This window comes from Lepus europaeus, chromosome 11 (genome assembly GCF_033115175.1).
Source record: "Lepus europaeus isolate LE1 chromosome 11, mLepTim1.pri, whole genome shotgun sequence".
Lineage (NCBI taxonomy): Eukaryota > Metazoa > Chordata > Mammalia > Lagomorpha > Leporidae > Lepus > Lepus europaeus.
In genome coordinates this window covers 21,307,254-21,324,203 of record NC_084837.1, presented here as the reverse complement: position 1 = coordinate 21,324,203, position 16,950 = coordinate 21,307,254, and the positions used below count along the sequence as shown (strand labels likewise).

At 43.7% G+C, this 16,950-nt stretch overlaps 1 protein-coding gene across 2 annotated transcripts in view; it reads right to left on the bottom strand.

The window, feature by feature from the left end:
* Positions 1-11,086: 11,086 nt before the first annotated feature.
* WDHD1 (WD repeat and HMG-box DNA binding protein 1) overlaps positions 11,087-16,950 on the bottom strand; it is a 62,224-nt gene continuing 56,360 nt past the window's right edge. The window contains exons 22-24 of one of the 2 annotated variants that reach the window (XM_062205092.1): positions 16,773-16,906; positions 14,089-14,227; positions 11,087-11,790 (exon numbers count right to left, since the gene is read on the bottom strand). In XM_062205092.1, coding sequence (XP_062061076.1) covers positions 11,590-11,790; positions 14,089-14,227; positions 16,773-16,906 — 474 coding nt within the window. In that variant the 3' untranslated portion in view covers positions 11,087-11,589. The remainder of the gene's footprint in view (positions 11,791-14,088; positions 14,228-16,772; positions 16,907-16,950) is intronic. The other variant, XM_062205091.1, reaches the window with a different exon arrangement.

Sequence of the window (16,950 nt, the reverse complement as noted above, 5' to 3'; positions counted from 1 at the left end):
CAGGGGGCGGGGCTGCTCCGGTTCCCCCACTCCGTTTCAATTAGTTGTTGAGAATGAAGCAAAATTGGGGTGCCGCTCACAGATCGTGGACTTCTCGAGCCCGGGTACCTGTGGACTGCGGTGCCGGGGCTGTAGGCGGCGCGCAACTTGCAGCCCCAACAGCTCCTCCCTTTCCCTGTCTGGCTCCTGTGGGGAGTGGGTTTCCAACGCCGAAACAGAGCTGTGATGCGGCGAGCGTCGTGGCGCCAGCCCCACGTCTCGCCCCTGCCTGTCTGAGGCCGCTCCCAGGTGCCACGGCGCAGGCTGTGCCTTTGCTTGGCCGCGGTCCCTCGTTAGGAGGGCTCCCTTGCACCTGCTCAGTGTGGGCGGCAGAGCCTGCGGCCCCAGCTGTGCAGAGTGCGCCTCCAACCGCGACCCCAGGTGGTTCCTGTGCCCACCGACGAGGTGCAGCCTCACCGGGAAGACTTCTGTAAGATCTTCCTAAATTGACGGAATTCTCCCGTGCATGGAAGTCCCTCGCCCATTTCACTCCTTCACCGACTCCGTGGATGTGCTTACTTTTAATTTTCATTGCTTTTATCATGGGATCTCTAGAGAGGCAAAGTAAAAAAAATCTTGTGGTCAGTAATTCAACAGGTAATTTGCCAGTCTTCAGACAGACTTTTTTTCTTTTTTAAAGCCTGTACACATGTTCAGAACAGATGCATTATTTTTCAGTATTTTAATTTTTTTTAAAAAAAATTTTATTTGAAAGGTAGAGATACAGAGAGAGAGAGAAAGGGGGAAGGGGGAAGGGGGCAGGGAGGGGAAGAGGGAGAGAGGGAGAGACATCTTCCATCCACTGTTCACTCCCCATGGCCCGGCTAGGGCTGGGCCATGCTGAAACCAGGACTCTGGAGCTTCTTCCAGGTCTACTATACGGATGGAGGGGGCCCAAGGACATGGACCATCTTCTGCTGCTTTCCCAGGTGCATTAGCAGGGAGCTGGATTAGAAGTGGAGCAGCCAGGACTTGAATTGGCACCCAAATAGGATGCCGGCACTGCAGACGGAGGCCTAGCCTTCTACACCACAGTGCTGGCCCAGTATTTTATTTTTAAATTTATTTCATTATTTGAAAGCAGAGAGAGGGACAGAGACTGAGATCTCCCATCCACTGCTTCACTTTCCAATGGCGGAGTCTGTACCACATGGAAGCCAGGAGCCCAGAACGCATCTGGCTCTCCCATGTGAGTGACAGTGAGCCACCGCCTGCTGCCTCCCTGGGTGCACATTAGTAGGAGGCGGGAATCAGGAGCAGAATGAAGATTCAGACTCAAACCCAGGCATTGCCATATGGGGTGTGGGCACCCAAGCGGCATCTTAACTAACCACCGTGCCAAACGCCTACCCAGAAAGTCTTAAAACACTAGAGGATCAGAACATTCTACCGTGCTCCATTTTTGTCTTGTCTGGTTGCTTGTTTGTGCTTTGCAGCTCTCCTCTGAGCAAGAGCACAGCTGTGAGAGGGGATGACAGGTGCTTATGATCTCAACAGAACAAGTCGTCAGGTGGGAGTCTCCTGATGCCTTTTGGTTGATTAATTCACACCTGGCAAACTCAGACATGCTGCCGCGGTAAGGCCAGTGGCCACCATTCTTGCAGAAGTGACGGCGTTAAACAAGCCAATTAGAAGTCACAGTAAGGACAAAGGGAACAGAAGGACTCATGGAGAAGGTACACCACCAGGCTTCTTTGTGGCTCTGCCTGGATTTTTATTTTTAGCATCACAACTGCTACTGTACATTTGTCCCAGCCAGCCAGTCAGCCAAGTATTTGTGGCAATTAACTACAATGTTAGGAATGTTTCGCAGATGGATAAACCAGAGCTGATGAGAAAACAAACTGGTTCTGATCTTGCCACCATTTGGGGGCCCTGAGTTTTATGTGATTGAAAAATGTTTTCCGAGGCCGGCGCCGTGGCTCAACAGGCTAATCCTCCGCCTTGCAGCGCCGGCACACCGGGTTCTAGTCCTGGTTGGGGCGCCAGATTCTGTCCCAGTTGCCCCTCTTCTAGGCCAGCTCTCTGCTGGGGCCAGGGAGTGCAGTGGAGGATGGCCCAGGTGCTTGGGCCCTGCACCCCATGGGAGACCAGAAGCACCTGGCTCCTGCCATCGGATCAGCGCGGTGCGCCGGCCGCAGCGCGCCTATCGCGGCGGCCATTGGAGGGTGAACCAACGGCAAAGGAAGACCTTTCTCTCTGTCTCTCTCTGTCTCACTGTCCACTCTGCCTGTCAAAAAAAAAAAAAAAAAGAGAAAGAAAATAAATGTTTTCCATCAGACGCGATACCAGCGACTGAATACCTGATGAACGATGGCTTAAACCAGGGGTTCTGAGTTAGCTGTTCCTTGAAATCACCAGGTGGGTCTGGTTTCATTGCTTTGGAATGTGGTCTGGGCATCAAGAATGGTTCCCACGGAGCCCATGCTGTGGCGCAGGTGAAGCCTCTGCCTGCAAAGCCAGCTTCATCCATATGGGTGCCCCAGTCCTGACTGCTTCACTTACAATAGAGCTCGCTGGTAATGCGCCTGGAAAAGCAGCCGAAGATGGCCCAGATGCTTGGGACCCTGCCAGCCATGTGGGAAACCTGAATGAAGCTCTTGGCTCCCGTCTTTGGCTTGGCCTGGCCGTTGCAGACTTCTGGGGAGTGAACCAGCGGATGGAAGATCTCTGCCTCTCCCTCTCTCTGTCACTCTGCCTTTCAAACAAATAAATTAATCTTAAAAAAAAAAAAGTTCTCACGTGCAGCCAAGCTGAGAACCACTTGCTGCTTCCTTTCACCATTAAGTCTGGAGGTGACATTGCAGGCATGGCCTGGGCACTCAGTAATGTCAGCAAGGACACAAGCTCTCAGCTTCCTCCTTAGTTATTCTCGGCCTGTCTTCAGGGACTCTCCTCTGAGACACTGTCGGCTGTTGTGGTTCTGAACGTGGAGTTTAAATACAACAGAGAAATGGAGGGCAAAACCAAGGAGTCAGGAACAAGAAGTCTCTCCCATGAATCACGAATGCCAGTGTTTCACTAGTAGACTTATTTTTGTGTTTCACTCTGCAATTTCCTGACATACGTGGCCTTGTGAAAGCACTACCACGATCAAGATATTCACAACTACACCATCATCACACTCCCTCTTGCCTCCTTTTTATGACCGTGGCCTTCTCCTCCTCCTCTTTTCTAGATTTTTATTTATTTATTTGAGAAGCAGAGAGACAAAGAACAGTGACAGAGACAGAAAGATAAACCTGTCATCCGTTGGTTCACTCTCCACATGCCTGCAATGGTTGGGGCTGAGCCAGGTCAAAGTTAGGAGCCTTGGGCCGGCGCCGTGGCTCAACAGGCTAATCATCCGCCTTGCGGCGCCGGCACACCGGGTTCTAGTCCCGGTCGGGGCACCGATCCTGTCCCGGTTGCCCCTCTTCCAGGCCAGCTCTCTGCTGTGGCCAGGGAGTGCAGTGGAGGATGGCCCAAGTGTTTGGGCTCTGCACCCCTTGGGAGACCAGGAGAAGCACCTGGCTCCTGCCATCGGAACAGCGCGGTGCGCCGGCCGCAGCGCGCTATCGCGGCGGCCATTAGAGGGTGAACCAACGGCAAAGGAAGACCTTTCTCTCTGTCTCTCTCTCTCTCTCTCACTGTCCACTCTGCCTGTCAAAAAATTAAAAAATAAATAAATAAATAAAAAAGTTAGGAGCCTGGACCTCAATCCGGGTCTCCCCGTGTGTAGGCATCACCTGTTGCCTCTCAGGGTGTGCATTAGCAGGAAGCTTGGACTGGAAGAGGAACCAGGACTCAGACCCAGGCAATCCAATACGGAATCCAGGCATCTCAACCAGTAACTTGGGCCAAACACTCACACCTCCTTCTCATCTCTAACACTGGTAATCATTTATCTGTTCTATGTTTTTACAATTATGTTATTTTTATGTATGGAATAATGTCATGTGTATCCTTTTGAAATTGACATTTTTCACTTAGCATAATTTTCTTGAGGTCAATCCAAGTTGTTGTACATGTCAGCAGTTTATTCCTTTTTATTGCTAAGCAGTTTACCATGGAATGGATGTATCACAGTTTAACCATTCATCCACTGAGGGACATGTGAGTAGTTCCCAGTTGTAGATTAATACCAAGAAAAGCTGCTATGGGGGCCGGCGCTGTGGCATAGTGGGTAAAGTCACCACCTGCAGTGCCAGCATCCCATATGGGCACTGGTTCAAGTCCCAGCTGTTCCACTTCCAATCCAACTCTGGCTATAGCCTGGGAAAGCAGTAGAAGATGGCCCAAGTCCTTGGGCCCCTACACCCCCATGGGAGACCTAGAAGCTCCTAGCTCCTGGCTTCGGATTGGGCCAGCTCCTGCCACTGCGGCCAATTGGGGAGTGAACCAGGAAAACCTCTCTCTCTCTCTCTCTGCCTCTCTGTAACTCTGCCTTTCAAATAAATAAATAAATCTTAAAAAAAAAAAAGCTGCTATGAACAGTCACATAAAAGTTCCTGTATGAAAATAAGTTTTCATTTCTTCATGATAAATGCTAAAGAGATCAATGGTCAACTGTTGAGGAATATGGTAAATCCACTCTGGTTTTGACCTGTTTTCTAGGATGGCTGGACAACTTTACATTCCTACCAGCAACACCCAGGCGATCCAGTTTCCTGCACCCTCAGTGGCACTTGGTGTTACCACTACTTTCATTTTGGCCATTCTGATATGTGAGTTATACCTCACTGTAGTTTGAGTGTGCGTTTCTGGAATGGCTGGTAGTGAACATCTTGGCACGTGCTTAGTTGTCTTCTGTGTATCTTCTTAGTGCATGTCTTTCGCTCATTTTTCAGAAGTGAACAGAGAGCAGGATTTACTGAAAGGCAGGGGGTATGACACACTCCTACACACTCAGGTGTGAGGGCAACCTCGAGAGAAATTCTTTTGCTCACCTTCTAACAGGATTGTATGGGCTTCTTTTTTTCATTCCTTTTAAATGCTGAGTTTGCGAGTTCTTCATTTATTTTAGATAGACCCAGCTACTATTTTTAATCAGCTACTGTAACATTTAATTTGAAGGGGAAATGATGTCATGAAGCGTCTATCTCGTGGGACCACATTAATACTCCTCCCTCTTTAGAAAACCCGTCCGTATCAATCCCAGTCCATCTGTCTTCAGAGAGCAACCCTGGGCAACCAGTGCCAACCCTGGGACAAACATTTTATTGGCCATTAATCTGCTCCACACTGTTCTACCAGAATGAGAACATCCTTCTTAGGTTTTTGTTACCAGAGCCACAAAAATAGCTTTGATGATATTGATGCGACAATTTTTCTGTTTTTAATTTTTCCACACTCACGAGACTGGTTTTCTCCATTTCCCCACAACTTCAGCTTTCCCTGGTTGTGGCTGCGGCCGTGTCTCCACAAGACCACGCAGTTTTGTTTTTTGGATTACCTGATTCGGCTCCCGGATCCAAATCCCAAATATCTGCGAGAGATACACCTCTCCCAACACCACAGGAGTCAGTTGTGCACTTCTAGTGCAGCTATGACCTAGGGAAGTGAAGGCAAAGGCCATGTGGGCTGGCCCTCTGGTGATGTGGCCTGTGCAGGCTGTCTGAGCAGGAAATTACGTCATCTTTATTGCAAGGATCATAAGGAATGGAAAGTCAGGGAGGTAAAGTGGTTTCCCAGAGCCACGAGCTCCAGTGTCTGTAGAGCCAGGAAAAGAACTCCATGTCTACTAAATCCCAAAGCTTGTACTGCATTGACTATGCCAGTCACCCCACCAGCAAGCCTCCAACCCGCAAAAACCTGCGTCTGGTGACAAGATAAAGTATGTGCAATCACAAAAGAGACACATCAATTCTGATAGATATGAGTATGCGAGGAGGAAAGAGAAGATACAGCTCTATTTTATTAAATACAATAATCTATTTAAAAATGGGCAAAAGATGTAAATAGATATACAAAAAACCTTCAATATCACTAGTCAGGGAAAAGCAGTTGTAAAGACTACTATCAAAAAGACAAAAGAAATGCTGACAAGGGTGTGGAGCAAAGGAAACTTTGCTAAACTGTTGGTGGCATGTAAATTAGCACAACTGTTGTGAAAGAGTATGGAGTGTCCCCAACAAATTAAAAATAGAACTAGAGTGGGAATTTAGCTAGTGGTTAAGATGCTTGTCTCCCATATTGGAGCACCTGGGTTCTATTTCTGGCCCCGGCTTCTGACCCCAGCTTCCCGCTGTGCAGACCTTGGGAGACAATATGTGATGGCTCAAGTGGTTGGGTTCCTGTCACCCACTTGGGAGACCTGGGTGGTATTCCTGGCTCCTGGGTTCAGCCTCTCTCAGCCTCAGTCACTGCAGGTACTTGAAGCTCTCTCTTTGTGTCCATCTGTCTAATTAAAAAACAAACAACAACAACAACAAAAAAAAACCAAGAAACTACCGAATGATCCAGCAATCCCACTACTGGATATATATGCAAAGGAAATGACATATGCACTCACTTGTTTATTGTAGTGCTAGTCACAATAGCAAAGAAATGGAAGCAACCCAAGTGTTTATCAATAAATGAATTACTTTAAAAAAAATGGGGGCCGGTGTTGTGGTGTAGCATGTAAAGCCATTGCCTGCAGTGCCAACATCCCACATGGGTGCTTATTCGAGTCCCAGCTGCTCCACCTCCAATCTAGCTCCTACTAATGTGTCTGGGAAAGCAGCAGAATATGGCCCAGGTCTTTGGGCCCCTGCACCCACGTGGCAGACCCAGAAGAAGCTCCTGGCTCTTAGCTTCCAACTGGCCCAGTTCTAGCTGTTGTAACCATTTGGGGAGTGAACCAGTGGATGGAAGATCTCATACTTTGTTTTTTTTCTAAAGAATTATTTTTATTTATTTGAAAGGCAGAGCTACAGAGAGAAGTGGAGCCAGAGAGAGAAAGATCCTCCATTCTGCTGGTTCACTCCCCAAATGACTGCAATGGCCAGAGCTGAGCTGATCTGAAGCCAGGGGCCAGGATCTCTTCCAGGTCTCCCACATGGGTGCAGGGGCCCAAGCACTTGGGCCATCTTCTACTGCTTTCCCAGGCCACAGCAGAGAGCTGGATCGGAAGAGGAGCAGTTGGGACTTGAACCAGCACCCATATGGGATGCCAGCTTTAACCCACTGTGCCACAGTGCTGGCCCCCACATTCTCTTTCTCCCTCTCTGCGTATCTGCCTTTCATATAAATAAATAAATATTTTAAAAGCATAAGTAGATATATATACATGAGTATAAGTATATATATGTGTATATATATATATATATATATATATATATACATATAGTACACATACCAATAGGAAAAGATGAAATATTACAATTTGAATCTTAGGTGGAACTGGCAGTCAGTGTTAAATGAAGTAAGTCAAAACAAAAGAATACTACATGATCTCACTCATGTGGAATCTAAAAATAGTTTATATCATAGAAGACAGAATGATGATGGCTACTAGAGGCTGGGGAGAGGAGAGGGAAAGATGTGTTAAGATTAATCAATGGGTACTAAGTTAATAGGAGAAACTTCTGGTGTTTTACTGCTCAGATGGATGACTATAGATAAAAATGTACTGTACATATTTTTTAAAAGCTACAAAAAGGATTTTGTTTTTATCATGATAAATGTTTGAGTAAATTATGTTTGCCCTGATTTGAATATTACACAAAGGATACATGTGTCAAATTATCGCACAGTACCCCATAAATATGTATAATTTTTGTTATCAGTTAAAGAAAACTTAGCAATGGCTAAGAAAAAATATGACAGGCTTCTGATATCCATTAAAATCACATAACAAATATTTCTCAGGATCCACTTATAGCTTTCTAGTGTATAGACAACTGATGTAAAAGTAGAAGAGTATTAAACTTCAGCTCCAAAAATGGTCTTTAATGGGTCTGCTTATAAAGATGCTCTACATTGGGGCCAGCATTGTGTCATAGACTAAATATCCACCTGCAGCACCAGCATCCCACATGGGCCCTAGTTTGAGTTCCAGTTGCTCCACGTCCAATCCAGCTCCCTGCTGAGGGCCTGGGAAAGCAGAAGATGGCTCAAGTCCTTGTGTACCTGCACCCTCATAGGAGACCTGGAAGAAGCTCCTGGCTCCTGATTGGGCCAATTCCAGCCATCACGACCATTTGGGGAGTGAACCAGCAAATGGAAGACCTCGCTTTCTCTCTCTCTCTCTCCCTGTCTGTAACTCTACCTCTGAAATAAATAAAAAAGAAATAATTACTAAATCGGGGTTCTGTCCTTTATTTTATTCATTTGATTTGGTGTTCAACATTAATATTGTTTAAGGTCATTTTAAGTTTAAAGTATAAATTCTCTGAATGGTTCTCTGTAATTCAAATAAAGTTAGCTGAGATCTCCAAACTGATCTTCACTGATTTCGACTATAGACTGTCTCCATTATGAGTAATGATTTTGGGGGAAAAAAATCTACGCTTACATTTGGGCAACTGCCCAATGAGATTACGCACACTAAGATACAAGTGCTGATAAAACAGTTCTACTGGGCTGATAGCTCAAAATATGATCCTGGGAACTTAAGTGTGAAAGTGTCATCTGGCAAATGAAAGATACGGGGTGGGAAGGTAGGAGTGATGAATCTGTAATGTAAGAAACTGTTGGTTTAAAACCTAAATACGTGCAAAATGCAGATGAACATGGAAAGCGGCCAGCATAATGTAAATCTGTAACAATATGGGTGTTTACCGTCCAATTCCAAATTCTCACCAAAAAAATTTTCACAAGAAAACCCAAGAGGAAGAAATATACTCCTATAATAAAACAGTTGGGAAACAAAAACAGCTCACAGGATAACCAGTCATGGATGAAGTACTTTTGAGACAGGTGGGTCTCTCTTGTCCATAGGGATCAGCTGCGGGGTTCCATGTTTGTGACAGTGACTCACCACAGCCCAGTTATGAGAGGCTGCAGGTTAACACGGTCCCCAGAGCTGTCAGATGCAACCCCAGTGCTCACTTACTACCTCTCTAGAATATCAGATGATGTCCTTTTGATGAGAATAAGCTGTAAAATAACCTTCTCCAAGGTTTTGCTTTTGGAGAATAAAATTAAGTATATGACAATTTTCTATGGTATACAGTAAGCTCAGAATAGGTGGTACTGTTGATATCATGACAATTAGTGTATTAATTTATCTCAACTTCTATTCCGCCTGTTAAGTCTCAATTCTCTGAAAAAAACTGGGGAAGAAAGAGGCTTAGTTTTACATAACAAAAGAATGAGGACAAGCTTTAGGTTTCAAAGCTCTGACTTCACATATTATATAAAGTAAGCAAGTTGAAGAAATACAAACAGAATATGTATCTGCAAATGTGTTTTCCAAAGTATTGTAAATAAGTCTTTACTTCAGGGTCTTGACTACAGTATTCAGAATCACAGGTAACTGGGGCCAGCGTCATGGTGCCACAGGTTAAAACATGCCACGGTGCCAGTGTCCCATGTCAGAGCACTAGCCCGAGTCCCTGCTGCTCCACTTCCGATCCAGCTCCCTGCTAACGTGCCTGGGAAAGCAGTGGAAGATGGCCCAAGTATGTGGGTTCCTGCCACACACGAGAGAGACCCTGATGGAGTTCCAGGCTCTTGGCTTTGGCCCAGCCCAGCCCCAGCTATTGTGGCTACCTGGGGAGTGAATCAGTGTATGGAAGATCTCTTTTTCTTTGTCTCTCCCTCTCTATCACTCTGCCTTGCAAATAAATAAAATAAACCTTAAAAAAACAAAACAAAACAAAGAATCTAATGACAAAGCAAGATGAAACAGCAAGTAGCTTAATAATAATATCTAATATTTAGATAAAATATTGTTATGTGTCAGAAACTAAGTTCCTTTATTTAATTCTCATAAGAACTCTACGAACCAGGTATTATTTATATCCATTTTACAGATGGTTATACAAAAGCTAGAATTTGCCTGATGTTACCCAGATGGAAGGTAATGGCATGGATCTTCAAACCTCTACAATCTGGTTTTGGAATCTGTGGTCCAAACCACTATGCTATAATGTCTCTCGATATCAGTTAGGAATTAATAAGTTAGAAAAGTATTTTTCCTCACCTTAATCATCAAGGGATAAAGAATAACCTTTGGCTCCTGTATGTCTAAATTTTCAACATATTTTGTTCTTTTCAACCTGTAAACTATTCTCAATTTTGAGCCACCTGATTTTATTTTGCAACTATTTCTTTTTCTCCCTCCAGTACTTTGCACTTATATGGTCATACTGATATTAGTCCTTGATTAGAAATACCAAACCAAAATAAATCTTAAAAAAAAAAAAAAAAAAAAAAAAAAGAGGGGCTGGTGCAGTGGCATAGTGGGTAAAGCCAGTAATGCAGTGCCGGCATTACCATATGGGCACCGGTTCAAGTCCCGGCTGCCCCACTTCCGATCCAGCCCTCTGCTATGGTCTGGGAAACCAGTAGAAGATGGTCCAAGTCCTTGGGCTCCTGCACCCATGTGGGAGACCTGGAAGAAGTTCCTGGTTTCTGGCTTCAGATCAGCACAGCTCTGGCCATCTGGGGAGTGAACCAGAGGATGGAAGACCTCTCTCTATCTCTCTGCCTCTCCTCTCTCTCTGTGTAACTCTGAGTTTCAAGTAAAAAAATAAATCTTTATAGGAAGAAAAAAAGTACCAAAACCATATGAAATAATTAAACCTGCTTGTTCAAATTAAAAGAGGAAACACTTCCCTAACTCTATTCTCTTATCAAGGTTTCAAAGACGCACCGAAAAGTACTGTCAATGCTGATAACTAGAGTACCCTACCAGGAACATAGTATGCCCTGGGTTGCAATACTATCAAAGCAATGCCTCCAGTTCTGCTCCACTCTGTGTATAACATGGAGCAAGATGCAAGTGGTGGGAATTATACTGTGTAATAAACAGTTTGTATATTATAACTATAATATAAAGTTTGTATATTGTAATTATATAGTTTCTAGGAACAGTTCCATTTCATGGAGATAATGTCAAAACCATATGAAGTCCAATATGAAAATGAGAAAGATTTATTTTTCTAAAAAAACAGATGACTGAAAGTCACAGAAGAAGAAAGTCTAAAGCACATGAAGGAAACGGTCACATCTACAAGATTATTTACATGTTTGAAGTCCATTTTAAAACACATGGTCTCCTAGGTCCGTATAAACACAGAGAGCAGTCCATGGTAACACACAGGAGAAGAGGACTACTGCAGTGCTTCTAGTACACGACATAACCAAATGAGGAAACCACTAGAAGATACTTCAACTTGTAAAGGTATTAAGACCTTGGCTTTGGTGATACGAAACAAAAGCAAACTGGCTTCCTTTGGGGGATACGGTAGTGACCTCAAATCAGTAAGGTTTCTGAATGGCTCTCCATTTGGGAGCAGAGTCATTTGCAAAAATGATAGTTTTTATACATGTTCTGTTACCTGCAACAATACAAACAGCTATCTTTAAATTTAAAAATATATAAACAATCCATTACTTTCCATAGGTCACTCTCTTCCTTTACTCCTGCTTAAATGCAAAAGCGGACAGTTTCTGATTTGTAGAAATATCTAAAGGTTTTTGCTTTTTAGGCATGTTCAGATTCTCCTTTGCTTTTTCCTTCTGGTTTTCTGTCTCCTCACTTTCATCAACCATGTGTTTTCGTTTCTTTGCTTCAGCTCCATCACTTGCAGTTGCACCCTTGGCCTTGTTGGTCCATGCCTTTGGAAAAATTTTGGAGGTAAAGAAAAAAGATTTTTAGCTGATATCAAAGAAAATAGAAAGGAATTGATTTCTCTTTTAGGTAACGTTCATATTTATCCAAAGCAGAATAATCAGCACCTGAATTAATCATTAAAGGCTCTCAATTTTTTTTTTTTTTTTTTTTTGACAGGCAGAGTTACACAGTGAGAGAGAGATAGAAAGGTCTTCCTTCCATTGGTTCAACCCCCAAATGGCCGCTACAGCCAGTGCACTGTGGCCGGCGCGCTGCGCGGATCCGAAGCGAGGAGCCAGGTGCTTCCTCCTGGTCTCCCATACGGGTGCAGGGCCCAAGGACCTGGGCCATCCTCCACTGCCTTCCTGGGCCACAGCAGAGAGCTGGACTGGAAGAGGTGCAACCAGGACAGAATCCGGCGCCCTCACCGGGACTAGAACCTGGGGTACCAGCGCCATAAGTGGAGGAATAGCCAAGTGAGCCAAGGAAAGGCTCTCAATTTGAACAAATCTTTTATTACTTAATTGCAGAGCACATTTAAAAAGTTTATAGTTCTGTAATATTCCAATCTGAACTCTGCTCGTATTTAACCAAAGTGCAAAGTATCGCAATGGCAGCCCAGCTCTAGCTGTTGTGGCCATTTGGGGAGTGAAACATTTAATATGTACTCAGTGGATGGAAGACCTCTCTCTCTGCCTCTCAAATAAATAATAAATCTTTAAAAAAAAAAACAAAAGAACGGTTTTAAGTAAATGTTTAGAGTTTCTGCTATAAACATTGATTACATTTTTTATTTAGTAAATATAAATTTCCAAAGTACAGTTTATGGATTACATTGGCTTCTCCCCCCCCCCCCCATAATTTCCCTCCCACTCGCACCCCTCCCATTCCATTCACATCAAGATTCATTTTCAATTATCTTTATATACAGAAGATCGATTCAGTATATATTAAGTAAAGATTTCATCAGTTTGCACCCACACAGAAACACAAAGTGTAAAAATATTTTTTCAGTACTAGTTATAGCATTACTTCACATTGGACAACACATTAAGGACAGATCCCACATGAGAAGTAAGCACACAGTGACTCCTGTTGTTGACTTAACAATTTGACACTCTTGTTTATGTTATGGCGTCAGTAATCTCCCTAGGCTCTAGTCAGGAGTTGCCAAGGCTATGGAAGACCTTTGGGTTCGCCGACTTCGATCTTATTTTGACAGGGTCACAGTCAAAGTGGAAGTTCTCTCCTCCCTTCAGAGAAAGGTACCTCGTTCTTTGATGGCCCCGAACATTGATTACATTTTAAAGCACTCCAAAGCACAATTACAACTACTACAAAGTATCAGGTCTTAGTATTACATAATTAAGCTTTTCATTCGCACATTCAGATACCATTTTATCACTTTAGAATCTTTATCCCTTTATAAAAACAAAAAATAAACACACACAATTACTAATGAGTTCTAAACGAGGCTAGAGGTCGTTAGACCAGTTTCTAGCTTCCTCATTATGTAACTTCCTTTATTCATAAAATCCAGTTTATCAAATCAAGTATCTACGGTACTAGGTGCCCATGCTACACACTGCTATACCTGAAGTGAAGTCTGAGGATTTAATTGACAAACCACAGACATTCCTTTCCTTTGCAAGAAAGGCTACCACCTCCTCCTTCACATGGAAGATGCTTAAAACCTAAAACTAAGCAAGCCACCTGACTTAATTTCCATGTGAAAGGCAGGAACAGGACATCAGCTCCCCCCCCCCCCCCCCCCCCCCGCTAAAAGGAGTATTCTCATTTAGTACTCCATGGTGAGTAGATGGCATTTTTAAAAATCATGCTCGCAGAGTCAGTGCTGTGGTATGGTGGGTAAAGCTGCCACCTGCAGTGCAAGCATCCCATATAGGTGCCGATTCAAGTTCCAGATGCTCCACTTTGGATCCAGCTCTCTGCTATGGCCTGGGAACACAGTAGAAGATGGCCCAAGCTCTTGGACCCTTGTACTCGTGTTGGAGAGTGGGAAGAAGCTCCTGGCTTCTGATCGGCCCAGCTCCGGCTATTACAGACATTGGAGTGAACCAGCGGATGGCAGATCTCTCTCTGCCTCTGCCTCTCTGTAACTCTAGCTTTCAAATAAATAAATAAATCATTTTTTAAAAAAAAATTGTGCTTGCAAGGACCCTAAAGTAGTAGTACAAAGATGTGAATTAACTTCATTTATATTTATCTTTTTTTGCTTTGGATTTGTAGCTAACACACCTTTTCTTGGTACTCCTTAACTTAAAATATATATGAACTCTTACCTTTCTTTCTTCAGTTGACAATACTCGAAATCGAATCATTCCTTCTTTTATTATATCTGCTTCATCTGAAAAATCAGGGTTGTCAGACAAAATATTACTTCTGTTTTCTTCCAGCCACATCTGGAACCCCGTCTTTGGCCTAAAATAGCAATTATGCAAAAAAAAAAAAAATTATACTTAAGACACAATTCAAGGTGCCTGATGATTGTTCAAGTCAGTTATTAACCACTGGTCTTTGCATGCGTATATGAAGTAAGAGAAACACAACTTTCCTGGTTAATATCCATATAACTTTAAGCCACCTGGGGAGTGCAGGATTAATGAATTGAGAATACTTTTAAGCTTCTCAAAAGGATTACTCACATTTCCATTTCTCAAGCACAGTAACCATGAACTCTGTACATTCAACTCTGTACTTCTATGATGAATACTGACAGGCTTAAGGTTTCCAATCCTACTTAGTCCCTCTGGCCTGGGAAAATTCTCCACGTGCCCTTGGTAGGCTCTTTCTACACTTCCTAGACCAGCTTTTAAAATTTTTCACAACCTCTCTAGCCCCTTTCCCATCACCTCACCCTTGCTCTCAGAGCTCACCTGGATCCTTCTCCATATCACCATTACATGAGCGTGGGCACACTTGCAAAATTACACCAGACTCTACTTTTGACAGTAGGTCACGAGGGAAAGTTTAATGAAAACATTTAATATGTATCAGCACTTATTTTCTGCCAGGCACGGTGCTAAACACTTCACCTGTATTACCTCATTTAAATGGCAGTAACACTATAAAGCAGGTATAATCTCCATCCTGGAGATGATGAAATCGAGGCTCAGAGATAAATTAACTTAGCCTAGGTTACAGAGATAACAGAAGTCAGACCTGGGATTCATCAACCAGGGGCTGTGACTCTAGACTCCTCATGTTCAGCCCACCAGCTACACTGCCTCTCACTAAGCTAAAGCTAAACAGATAGCAAATACCAATTCTAAAACTCACAGCAAAAATTTCAGGAGAGAATGTAACATTATTAACAGAAACAAAACTATAAATTGTAAAAATTACATTAAATAGAAAAGTATATATTCACCTAAAAGACTAGAAAGAATTAACTCTATAAATGAGTAATTGATTTTCTGTTTAAACCTTTTAATTTTTCTAAGAATAAGTTATTTAAAAAATTTAAGTAACTATTTGCCCAATTTCTGAAAATACACAAGTTTCAAATAATCTTACATTAATTCTATTCCCAGAAAAATAATAGGACAGAGTAAAACAAACAAAAGCCAATGCTAAACCAATTTCCAGAAGTCATAACCCATTTAAATTAAACTTGGGACAATGTCACAAAAGTCTAGCCAATAGCTGCTCCCTTAAGTTAAACTGGTTAACATTAAAAAAAAAAATGAGGGAGTGGGCATTTAGCTTAGCAGTTAAGATGCCTGTGGCACAGAGCTTGCGCTGTGGCCCACTAGGAAACACTGCTACCTGCAGCACTGGCACCCCATATGGGTGCCAATTCCACTTCTCATCCAATTCCCTGCTAACGTGCAGAAGATGGCCCAAGTACTTGGGGCCCTGCACCCATGTGTGTGACCCAGAAGAAGCTCCTGGCTCCTGGCTTCGGATCGGCGCAGCTCCAGCCATTGCAGCCAACTGGGGAGTGAACCAGCAGATGGAAGACCTCTCTCTCTCTCTCTCTCTCTCTCTCCTCTCTCCTCTCTCTGCATAACTCTGACTTTCAAATAAATAAATAAATCCTTAAAATAAATAAATCTTTTTTTTTTTTTTTTTAAATGCCTGTGTCCCCTATCAGAGTGCCTGGGTTTGATTCCTGGCTCCAGCTTCTTGCTAATACAGACCTTGGGAGGAAGCAGTTATGGCTCAAGTAGTTGAGTCTGACACCCACACAGGAGACCTGGATTGTATTCCTGCTCCTGGTTCCAGCTCTGTGGTTAAAACAGCACCGGCTGTGGAAAGCACTTGGATGAGACCAGCATTGTGGCATAGAAGGTTAAGCCACTGTTTGCAGCACCAGCATCCCATATAAGCACCAGTTCAAGTCTTGGTTGTTCTACTTCCAATCCAGCTCACTGCTAATGTGTGTATATCTGGGAAAGCAGTGGAGGACAGCCCAAGTCCCTGGGCCCCTGCCACCCATGTGGAGACCCAGAAGAAGCTCCTGGCCCGTGGCTTTGGCCTGACCCAGCCCTGGCCATTGCAGCTATTTGAGGAGTAAGCCAGTGGATGGAAGACCTCTCTCTGTTCCTCTCTCTTTGTCTCTCTCTGTAACTCTGACTTTCAAACAAATAAAAGGGACAGGCGCAAATAAATAAAAGGTGGTGCAGGAGGTAAAGCCACCATCTGCAGTGCCGGCATCCCATATGGGCACTGGTTCGAGACCCATTGCTCCAGTTCTGATCCAGCTCTCTAGTATGGCCTGGGAAAGCAGTAGAAGATGGCCCAAGTCCTGGGGCTCCTCCCGCATGGGAGACCTGGAAGAAGCTCCTGGCTCCTGGCTTCGAATTGGCCCAGCTCCAGCTGTTGCGGCCATCTGGGGAGCAAAATCAGCGGATGGAAGACCTTCTCTTTGCCTTTGCCTATCTGTTAACTCTGCCTTTCAAATAAATAGTAAACCTTTAAAAAAAAAAAAAAAAAAGAATGTTAAACGTCCTCATGTACTTACCTTTGGTTTTCAGTGTTTTCAGGACACACAGTTGAAGTTTCAGATGATGAATTTTTAGGAGTTTCTTCTTCTTTCACTTCCTCAGTCTTATCAGCTTGAGAAGTTCTTTTCTGGAAATAGGATGCTGCAGACGCCTATAAAAACATTTGAATGTGCAACAAAATCTAGTCTGATTTTA